The sequence below is a fragment of the Cervus canadensis genome, chromosome X (genome assembly GCF_019320065.1).
Source record: "Cervus canadensis isolate Bull #8, Minnesota chromosome X, ASM1932006v1, whole genome shotgun sequence".
NCBI lineage: Eukaryota > Metazoa > Chordata > Mammalia > Artiodactyla > Cervidae > Cervus > Cervus canadensis.
Genome location: NC_057419.1, coordinates 94403336 through 94415216, shown reverse-complemented (window position 1 = coordinate 94415216; position 11881 = coordinate 94403336). Strand labels below are relative to the sequence as shown.

The following is an 11881-nucleotide window of genomic DNA, read 5'->3' as shown; positions in this document are numbered from 1 at the left end:
TGCAGGTTGGTCCTCAGGTAAACCAATTAGAGGAAAAGGAAGGTTGGAAATCCTCCAATGACTCATTCCTCCAAACCCCAATTTGAAGTTCATTGCCTTGCCGTAGGACCTCAAGATAAGGCAATTCATCTTGAAGGGGAGGGTGTCTTCTGTCCAGACATTTGGTATTTTAGGTCATAATGTACCAACTGTTGGTGAAAGAAAGCCATTTGCATTTGTTGGATTACAAAAACAACTGTTTCTAGACTTAGAAAGTTAAGTGTGTGTGTAGGGGTGTTTCCTGACAAGATTCTTCCATAAAAATTCAGTAATGTGGTCTGTTGGATTGCCTCCCAGGTGGCATAGTGAGTGGTAAAGAACCCACATTTGCAGGAGACATACTAGATACTGGTTCGATCCCTGGGATGGGAAGATCCCCTGGAGGAGGGCATAGCAACCCATTCCAGTATTCTTGCCAAGGACAGGAGCCTGGTGGGGTACAGTCCACAGGGTTGCAAAGAGCAGTACACAACTGAAGCAAATGAGCATACATGCATGGGTTGCCTCTAAATCATCTATTTATGAAGGGTAATCCTTCTAGGGTAGGGTTTTTTTTTTCCCTTCAATTAAGTAGTTTTCTTTTTATATTCCCTTTCAGTTCATTTCAGTCACTCAGCTGTGTCTGACTCTGCGACCCCATGGACTGCAGCATGCCAGGTTTCCCTGCCCTTCACTATTCCCCGAGTTTGTTCAAACTCATGTCCATTGAGTCGGTGATGCCATCCAACCATCTCATTCTCTGTCACCCCCTTCTCCTGCCTTCAGTCTTTCCCAGCATTAGGGTATTTTCCAATGAGTTGGCTTGCTCTTTGCATCAGGTGGCCAAAGTACTGGCCTTTAGGCTAAGAATTAGTGCCATCCAAGTAGGTAGCGGTGTAAGGGTTAAAAAGTGAAAGTTGCTCAGTTGTGTCCAACTCTTTGGGACTCCAAGGACTATATAGTCCATGGAATTCTCCAGGCCAGAATACTGGAGTGGATAGCTGTTCCCTTCTCCAGGGGATCTTCCCAGCCCAGGGATCGAACCCAGGTCTCCTGCACTGCAGGTCGATTCTTTACCAGCTGAGCCACAAGGGAAGTCCAAGAATACTGGAGTGGGTAGCCTATCCCTTCTCCAGGGGATCTTCTGACCCAGGAATTGAACTGGGGTCTCCCCGCATTGTGGGTGGATTCTTTACCAGTTGAGCCATCAGCCTTGTTTTAAAATCCTGGCTGTAGTTTACAGTGACTAAGTACCTGCATCAGGGTTGTTGTGAGGTCAGTACACCTTGTGCATCTAGAATAGTGCCTGGTCTGTAGTTCCCATACAGGCAACAGATAAAAAGGTAGTCACCAGCTTTTTGGTTTTCCAGTGCATATAAAACTTAACATTTATACTGTAATCTATTAAATACTAGCAATAGCATTATATCTAAAACAATGGATGCATTAAAAATACTTTATTGCTAACTATCATCTAAGTCTTCAGTGAGTCAATATTTTTTGCCGTAGTAAATCACAATCACCATGACAAATACAATAATAACGAAAAAGGTTGAAATATTGCGGGAATTACCAAAATGTGACACAGACATGAAGTGAGTAAATGCTGTTGGAGAAACAGGGTCAATAGACTTGTGACAGACGCAGGGTTGCCACAAACCTTCAATTTGTGAAAAAAACAAAAAACCTCAAACCCCTACAGTATTTGTTAAATGCAACAAAATGAGGTATGTCTGTAGATTATTATTTTACTTATTAATATTACTAAGCTATTCTTTCTCAGCTATTCATATCTGGTTCAAAGGCTTTTCCCCAAAATATTTTCAGATAGCTCAAGTGTGGAAAATCTTACTCAAGGAAATAAAAACAGCTGAAGATGGACAAAAGCAGGGTAGTCACTTGTAAAGGAAGCTTTTTAATGCAGTCTAGCTTGCAATCTCAAAAATGACAGAATGATCTCTGTTCATTTCCAAGGCAAATCATTCAATATCACAGTAATCCAAGTCTATGCCCCAACCAATAATGCTGAAGAGGCTGAAGTTGAATGGTTCTATGAAGACCTACAAGAACTTCTAGAATTAACACCCCCAAAAGATGTCCTTTTCATCATATGGGACTGGAATGCAAAAGTAGGAAGTCAAGAGATACTTGGAGTAACAGGCAAATTTGGCCTTAGAGTACAGAATGAAGCAGGGCAAAGGCTAACAGAGTTTTGCCAAGAGTCATAACAAACACCCTCTTCCAACAACACAAGAGAAGACTCTACACATGAACATCACCAGATGGTCAATACAGAAATCAGATTGATTATATTCTTTGCAGCCGAAGATGGAGCAGCTCTATACAGTCAGCAAAAACAAGACCGGGAGCTGACTGGCTCAGATCATGAACACCTTATTGACAAATTTAGACTTAAGTTGAAGAAAGGAGGGAAAACCACTAGACCATTCAGGTATGACCTAAATCAAATTTTTTACAATTATACAGTGGAAGTGACAAATAGATTCAAGGGATTATACCTGATAGAGTGCCAGAACTATGGGTGGAGGTCTGTGACATTGTACAGGAGGCAGCGATCAAGACAATCGCCAAGAAAAAGAAATGCAAAAAGGCAAAATGGTTGTCTGAGGAGGCCTTACAAATATCTGAGAAAAGAAAAGAAGCTAAAGGCAAAGGAGAAAAGGAAAGATATACCCATTTGAACGTAGAGTTCCAAAGAACAGCAAGGAGAGATAAGAAAGCCTTCCTCAGTGATCAATGCGAAGAAATAGAGGAAAACAATAGAATGGGAAAGACTAGAGCTCTCATCAAGAAAATCAGAGATACCAAGGGAAAATTTCATGCAAAGATGGGCTTAATAAAGGACAGAAATCATATGGACCTAACAGAAGCAGAAGATATTAAGAAGAGGTGACAAGAATACACAGAAGAACTGTACAAAAAAGATCTTTACAACCCAGATAATAATGATGGTGTGATCACTCACCTAGAGCCAGACATCCTGGAACGAGAAGTCAAGTGGGCCTTAGGAAGCATCACTATGAACAAAGCTAGTGGAGGTGATGGAATTCCAGTTGAGCTATTTCAAATCCTAAAAGATGATGCTGTGAAAGTGCTGCACTCAATATGCCAGCAAATTTGGAACACTCCACAGTGGCCACAGGACTGGAAAAGGTCAGTTTTCATTCCAATCCCAAAGAAAGGCAATGCCAAAGAATGTTCAGACTACAGCACAGCTGCACTCATCTCACACACCAGCAAAATAATGCTCAAAATCCTCCAAGCCAGGCTTCAACAGTATGTGAACCGTGAACTTCCAGATGTTCAAGCTAGATTTAGAAAAGGCAGAGCGACCAGAGATCAAATTGCCAACATCCACTGGATCATTGGAAAAGCAAGAGAGTTCCAGAAAAACATCTACTTCTGTTTTATTGACTATACCAAAGCCTTTGACTATCTGGATCACAACAAACTGTGGAAAATTCTGAAAGAGATGGGAATACCAGACCACCTGATCTGCCTCCTGAGAAATCTGTATGCAGGTCAGGAAGCAACAGTTAGAACTGGACTTGGAACAACAGACTGGTTCCAAATCGGGAAAGGAGTATGTCAAGGCTGTATGTTGTCACCTTGCTTATTTACCTTATATGCAGAGTACATCATGTGAAATGCCGGGGTGGATGAAGCATAAACTGGAATCAAGATTGCTGGGAGAAATATCAATAACCTCAGATATGCAGATGACACCACCCTTATGGCAGAAAGCAAAGAAAGCCTAAAAGAGCCTTTGGATGAAAGTGAAAGAGGAGAGTGAAAAAGTTGGCTTAAAGCTCAGCATTCAGAAAACTAAGATGGCATTTGGTCCCATCACCTCATGGCAAATAGATGGGGAAACAATGAAAACAGTGACAGACTTTATTTTGGGGGGCTCCAAAATCACTGCAGATGGTGACTGCAGCCATGAAATAAAAAGATGCTTGCTCCTTGGAAGAAAAGCTATGACCAACCTAGACAGCATATTAAAAAGCAGAGACATTACTTTGCCAACGAAGCCTAGTCAAAGCCATGGTTTTTCCAGTAGTCATGTACGGATGTGAGAGTTGGACTATAAAGAAAGCTGAGTGCCAAAGAATTGATGCTTTTGAACTGTGGTGTTGGAGAAGACTCCCAGAGTCCTTTGGACTGCAAGAAGATTCAACCAGTACATCCCAAAGGAAATCAGTCCTGAATATTCATTGGAAGGACTAATGCTGAATCTCCAATACTTTGGCCACCTGATGCAAAGAACTGACGCACTGGAAAAGACCCTGATGCTGGGAAAGATTGAAGGTGAGAGGAGAATGGGATGACAGAGGATGAGATGATTGAATGGCATTATCCACTCAATGGACATGAGTTTGAGTAAGCTCATGGAGTTGGTGATGGACAGGGAAGCCTGGCATGCTGCAGTCCATGGGGTCACAAAGAGTCAGACACAGCTGAGTAACTGAACTGAACTGAGCTTGTTCTTTCTAGCCTAAGCAAAACAGTGCCTGTGGGATTTATTTGAGTTTTTAAACTTGAAGTCCATTCATAAAACCCAAGCTTCCTCTTCTCAGGCAGGAGCTCTGTGATCAGGCAGTCAGGATTACAGGCCAGTCCTCGACCCAAGGAAGTAACAGAGATGGTGTAAGAACGAGGTCCACCAATCTCCTGCAGGTTTACTATAGCCACAGCCCATGCTAAGTTCAAGAGAGGGCGTTCCCACACCTCAAAGTTGTTCTCCTGAAAAGCAAGCCAGGAAAAGAGGTGTGATAGTTTGGTAACTAGCAATAAGCTGCCATATTATTTATGGTATTATGTCTTAGAATTATCGAGCACTTTTAGAGAAAAGTAGCACAAAGGAGCCTCATTATTGATTATGATATCAAGATTAAAAAATGCCTTCTTTAAAGATCAGTGCATATCCTCCATAAAGTAACAGATTTCAGTCCAAGACAAACTTGGTACTTGAGTATTAAACCATCTTAAAATACACACCCCAAATAAACATTTGGATGAATTGTAAATGAGAAGGCAGGAGAAGACGTTCCTGGCCAATTTCTATTTTCTCCCATAGAACATTACTTTTCTAATAATAGAACATTACCTTTCTAAGTCGGTACCCCTGCTTGCCTAAGCGGTCCTGGTTGATGGCAATTACATCCTTATCCTGAAGAAGGGCTTTGGCTTCAGGGCTGATGTGTCGGAGATCATTGGACATGAGTAATGGAGCTGCCATGATAGCCCAGAGGGCCATCTGAGTTATTTGCTGATCCCGGCTGAGGCCAAAGTTGCCAATCACCAACTGGGACAAAGAATGAAGTAAGAATTCAAGGGAGATAAAACATTCTTAAAAGTTACCTAGACATAGAGACAAGTCACCTTCCAGGGCATCCTGCTCTGATTACTCTCACATAAAGCCTCCTCCCAGGAACTTCTCCCTTCTGTTTTGTCCTGGGTGTCAAGTAGGAAGGAAATAGGTCCACTTCAGGAGCTTGAACCAGAGGGCTCAGGTTCTTACCATATCTGGGTCATTCCAACCTCCTGGTCCTGCAACAGGAACAATTATCTTCTGGTTAGAAGATGTCCAGTCCAAGGTATTCCTTATACTTTGCCAAGAATCATAAATGTCAGCAAAATTTCTCCAGTGATTGCAGTACTCTCGGATTTCTGTGTAATTGGGCTGTGAAAACAGAGAGAACTCTTCTGTTTACTTTCTACTAACATTCTTGTGATAGGAAAACAATCATGTTTTATTGTCTCATGCATCTAACCCGGGCTGGTGATGTTTCACCCTTGATAGTATACTTGTTTCAATGCTATTCTCTCAGTGCTCAGAGCTGGTGCACTGGGAAGACCCAGAGGGATGGGATGGAGAGGGAGATGGGAGGGGGGATCGGGATGGGGAACACATGTAAATCCATGGCTGATTCATGTCAACGTATGGCAAAAACCACTACAATATTGTAAAGTAATTAGCCGCCAACTAATAAAAATAAATGGGAAAAAAAACAGAAAATAAATGGGAAAAAAAATAAAAAGGCACTTGTAGCCTCCTTAGTTTACAGATTAAAGGTCTCTATGAGGAGAGCTAAATCCTTATCATTAATATAATGGAATTTCATTGTAAGATGTTTGCTTCAGAAGTAGGCTATATAACTTAAAATGGTTCTAACACTGTTTTTGCTGGAAATTTAGCAAACAGTAACTAGGTGCAGCAGTCCCCCTTTATGTGTGGGAGATGCATTCTAAGACTCCAAGTAGATGCCTGAAACCACAGACAGTATATTATATGTAGTACTTTTTTTTCCTATACAGGTACCAATGGGTGGGTAGTGTACACAGCATGCATATGCTGGACAAAAAGGATGATTCATGTCCCAGGCAGGATAGAGTGAGATGGAATAAGATTTTATCATGATACTCAGAACATGTGCAATTTAAAACTTAGAGTTGTTTATTTCTGGAATTTTCCATTTAATGCTTTGGTAACTGAAGCCATGGAAAGCAAAACTGTGGGATGGGGGGACTACTGTCTTGGGATTATGGAGGATTTTAATTTTTTCTATACTTCACGGTCAAACTTTTACAAAATGTACATGTATTACTTTTATAATCAGAAGCAAATACAGTGATTTCCTAGTATGATACTATAAATCAGCTATACTTCAATAAAAAAATAACTAAAATGATCTAAATAAGTAAAAGTTCCAAATCACACAGGACTCAGTCAGCAGATGATAAGGCAATTTGAATCCCAGGCATATAATTTGTTATGTTTAATTAGAAATAAAAGTTTGTAGATAGGCAGGTAGGCTATCTGAGGTTTAAGATGTTTAGAAAGAGGTTAGAGAATTTTGCAGAGATCAGAAGAAGATAGCAGGGATTCATTCTATAAGTAATTATTCAACACTTACCATAAGGTAGGGATATACTGATAAAGTCAGAAAAGGTCCCGGCCCTCCTGGAGCTTACATTTTAATGGAGGAGACAGACAATAGGTAAATAGGTAAATAGTGCTAAGCTCATAGAAGGAAATTGAATAGGTTAACATGATAATGAAGTGGGCTGATTCAGGATATATTTTGTAGGCGGTACTAAAAGGATTGCTGCAGATAGGTTGTGAACTGTGAGACAAAAAGAATCAAAGATGACTGGCTTCCCAGTTTATGGTGGCTTAGTCTCCAATTACAGCAGTGGGGATGGTGAGAAGTGGATAGATCCTGGGAGAAATGGCAGGATGAGACTGTTAAGTAAGGCTGGACTTTGACAGGGACCTTCGTCTCCTTTGCTCTTGAGTTCTGAAAATCTATCAGCAAGGCTCTGTTGGATTCTGGGCTCACTAGCTCACCTTAAAAATGGGCCACATATAAAGGGGCCACTCACAGGAGTACACAATGCTTCTGCCAGTCCTGTTCAGGGCCAAGGACATTTGCTTATAACCTGTATGAGAAAACAATGTGTAAAATAAAGAAAAGAATTTCCAGCTGGGGCTGTATATTTTTAAAAGAAGCTGCCTGGAAGGGCCACATTTCTATTTTAAACCAGCAGCACAGAGAGGTGACTCTGTGGTTACACTGTGTGTAGTGCCACCCAGACAGCTGGGATTGTTCTGAGGCGAGAGTGCGGGATGGTGCCTATATTGAGGAAGGGCAGGAAGGAAGATGCTCTTCTCTCTGTGACTGTTTGACATCTGGGATTCTTTTCCCAGTGATGGACAGAGAGTTAACAATTAACTGCAGTCAACTCAGAGCTCTCTTACATGAAAAGTTCATGACATTAGCTGTGGTTAGGTACATGTGGCTTTTACATGCATGAATGAATAAACGTGTGGACAAACTGCAAGAAGAGGCAGGAGCTCTGGGACACAGAGAATCATCATTTCCAGTATCGTGACTGGATATTTCCAAAGCGAGGATTAGTTCTTTGGATGCTTAGCTACCTTGTCCTCAAAGTTCTGCCTTTTGCTCTTGGCTAAATCTTGTGGATGAAACATACCCTCTGCCAAATGTTGTATACTGTCACAGTAACAACCATCAAATTTTAGCAGATCTACTCCCCAGTCAGCGAAGGTCTGGGCATCAATGTCATAGTATCCAAAACTCCCAGGAAAGCCTGCGCAGGTTTTGTTTCCAACATCTGCATAAATCCCTAGCTTCAGTCCTTTGCTATGAACCTGAAATGAGAGAGAAGAGTCACCTCGCTAGAAGGGCAATCATGAAATAGAGAGAACCACTTCAGGCTAGAGGCAGAGACCAGTACACTTCACCAGGTAGATACTGGGTGGGGGGGGGGCTTTCCCCTGCCCCCCAGCCCATAAAATTATCCAGATTAGTTTGTCAGGAGATAAAGAGCAAAGTCTCCAGTTCTGCTGAGTTCAAACTCTACATGTAACAACAGCATAGAACTGATGTGAAAGCTGTCAGCTGCTCTGATCTTCATTTGACAGGATCTTAAAAGTTACATTTTCAGGGCAATGATAGATTTATCTGGACAAAGACTCTTTCCTTGACTGAACCTTAGGCACCTCTGAACCCCCTTTCAAGTACGCATCTACCTTAGCTTTCCCTGTCTAGTTTTAGTAAGAATCCTGCAAAGTCACCCTCCCTCCTCCACCTTTTAATATCTGATCAAATTCCTTTTGCCCCACCCTTGATGTCTAAGTGCTTGGCTTGCTTCCCCGCCTCCTGATATCTCCTCTTAGTAATTGTTCATCCACTGACCCCCCACAATCTGGCTATTTAAAACCCCACTCATCTTTGGTGTATTTTGGATTTAACTTGGCTCTTTACCCTATTACAACAGTACTGAATTGTACTCAGTATCTGTCTTCACTGCCTTTAGCTAGTGTCTGGCTCCATTACTCCAGAATATAACAATCTCCAGAACATATTCCTTCTATCTTCTAAAGTTGTAGTCTATAGCACAATTGTGATAACTGCTCAAAATTTATATGGCAATATATGCATGCAGGTCAAGAACCAAGTTCCTTTTTTCTCCTAGAGAATTCAGTGATTTCAGCAAAAAGAGAACTTCTCCAAGATGGGCCTCAAGAACTATTGCAAAACACAGATCTGCTGATGGGATGAAAATTCTACCCAATAAGCCTTACAATTAATTGTTTGGATAGTAACAGCTATTTTACTTTCCAAGTGTTTTGAGCAAGATTATGTACAGATATGCTTATAGTCACCTGAATGAAAAAGAGAATTACCATACACTCACATAATTAGCTAGGTGGCGGATCCCACCAGGAAAGCGTTTAGGGTCTGCCTGAAGTCTGCCTTTTGAATCTCTTTCAGGAGCCATCCAACAGTCATCAATGCAGATATACTCATAACCTACATCCTTCCAGCCATCTGAGGCCATGATCTCAGCTATCTGCAGGAAGAGCTTCTCGCTGAAAGACAAATTCCAAGAATCATTACAATTCATTAGACAAATGCTTGGGTACTCTGATTTATTAGGCATCTCGAGGTTTTGCAATTTATTTTTCAACCCAGTAATAATTTGGTAGTAATTACAACTAATGAAGGTAAAATGGACTGGCCTTTTTCTTCTCACTCCTTCCCCTTCTACCCCTAATAACCCCAAACAATTAAAAGAGGAATGAGAAATACATAAAACTGAAAAGGCTATTAGAACTAAGAAGACAGTTCAGTAAAGTAAAACTACAAAGTAAACATAATCAGTAGCTTCTTTAGATATCAACAATAACCTATTCAGAGAAAAAGACACCATTCACAAGAGCAAACAAATAAGCAACAGACAAAACCTAAAATACCCAGAGGTAATTTTAAAATTAAGTGCAGGGCTCATTTGAATAAACGATGATGTTTACAAATAACTAAGAAGAGAAGCAAAAGGCAAAGGAGAAAAGGAAAGATATACCTATTTGAATGCAAAGTTCCAAAGAATAGCAAGGAGAGATAAGAAAGCCATGCTCAGTGATTAGTGCAAAGAAATAGAGGAAAACAACAAAATGGGAAAGACTAGAGCTCTCATCAAGAAAGTCAGAGATACCAAGGGAAAATTTCATGCAAAGATGGGCTCAATAAAGGACAGAAATGGTATGGACCTAACAGAAGTAGAAGATATTAAGAAGAGGTGGCAAAAATACACAGAAGAACTATACAAAAAAAGGTCTTTATGACCCAGATAATCATGATGGTGTGATCACTCACCTAGAGCCAGACATCCTGGAATGAGAAGTCAAGTGGGCCTTAGGAAGCATCACTATGAACAAAGCTAGTGGAGGTGATGGAATTCCATTTGGGCTATTTCAAATCCTAAAAGATGATGCTGTGAAAGTGCTGCACTCAATATGCCAGCAAATTTGGAACACTCAGCAGTGGCCACAGAACTGGAAAAGGTCAGTTTTCATTCCAATCCCAAAGAAAGGCAATGCCAAAGAATGTTCAGACTACAGCACAGCTGCACTCATCTCACACACCAGCAAAATAATGCTCAAAATCCTCCAAGCCAGGCTTCAACAGTATGTGAACCGTGAACTTCCAGATGTTCAAGCTAGATTTAGAAAAGGCAGAGCGACCAGAGATCAAATTGCCAACATCCACTGGATCATTGGAAAAGCAAGAGAGTTCCAGAAAAACATCTACTTCTGTTTTATTGACTATACCAAAGCCTTTGACTATGTGGATCACAACAAACTGTGGAAAATTCTGAAAGAGATGGGAATACCAGACCACCTGATCTGCCTCCTGAGAAATCTGTATGCAGGTCAGGAAGCAACAGTTAGAACTGGACTTGGAACAACAGACTGGTTCCAAATAGGAAAAGGAGTACATCAAGGCTGTATGTTGTCACCCTACTTATTTAACTTAAAATGCAGAAGTACATCATGTGAATGCTGGGCTGGATGAAGCACAAGCAAAGAAAAACTAAAGAGCCTCTTGATGAAAGTGAAAGAGGAGAGTGAAAAAGTTGGCTTAAAACTCAACATTCAGAAAACTTAAGATCATGGCATCTTATCCCATTACTTCATGGCAAATAGATGGGAAACAATTAAACAGTGACAGACTTTATTTTGGGAGGCTCCAAAATCACTGCAGCCATGAAATTAAAAGACGCTTGCTCCTTGGAAGAAAAGCTATAACCAACCTAGACAGCATATTAAAAAGCAGAGACGTTACTTTACCAACAATGGTCCTCTAGTCAAAGCTATATTTTCTCCAGTAGTCATGTATGGATGTGAGAGTTGGACTATAAAGAAAGCTGAGTGCCAAAGAATTGATGCTTTTGAACTGTGGTGTTGGAGAAGACTCCCAGAGTCCTTTGGACTGCAAGGAGATTCAACCAGGACATCCTAAAGGAAATCAGTCCTGAATATTCATTGGAAGGACTAATGCTGAAGCTGAAGCTCCAATATTTTGGCCACCAGATGCGAAGAACAGACTCATTTGAAAAGACACTGATGAAAAAAAAAAAAAAGACCCTGATGCTGGGAAAGATTGAAGGCGGGAGGAGAAGGGGACGACAGAGGATGAGATGTTTGGATGGCATCACCAACTCAATGGGCATGAGTTTGAGTAAACTTCGGGAGCTGGTGATGGACAGGGGGGCCTGGCATGCTGCAGTCCATGGGGTCACAAAGAGTCGGACATGACTGAGCGACTGAACTGACTGACTGATGATGTTCTAATTTATGAGAATAAATGGAGAGACATTATTTTGTTCTTGAATAAGAAAACTCAATATTAAAAAAAAGCAAACTCTCCCTGTACACTTCTAGACATTTAATAAAACCTTTAACTAATCCCCAAATGACTTTTTAAGGAAGTTTGCAGCATGACTCAAAAACTTCACCTCAAAAGTTATATAC

At 40.9% G+C, this 11881-nt stretch overlaps 1 protein-coding gene across 1 annotated transcript; it reads right to left on the bottom strand.

Moving 5' to 3' along the window:
• Positions 1–4399: 4399 nt before the first annotated feature.
• LOC122435840 (alpha-galactosidase A-like) lies at positions 4400–9532 on the bottom strand. Its single transcript, XM_043459926.1, has 6 exons — positions 9265–9532; positions 8038–8215; positions 7391–7482; positions 5561–5722; positions 5147–5344; positions 4400–4782 (listed from the first exon to the last, which is right to left on the bottom strand). The coding sequence occupies exons 1-6, from the start codon at positions 9508–9510 to the stop codon at positions 4477–4479; spliced, it is 1182 nt and encodes a 393-aa protein (XP_043315861.1). The 5' UTR covers positions 9511–9532; the 3' UTR covers positions 4400–4476.
• Positions 9533–11881: the final 2349 nt, after the last annotated feature.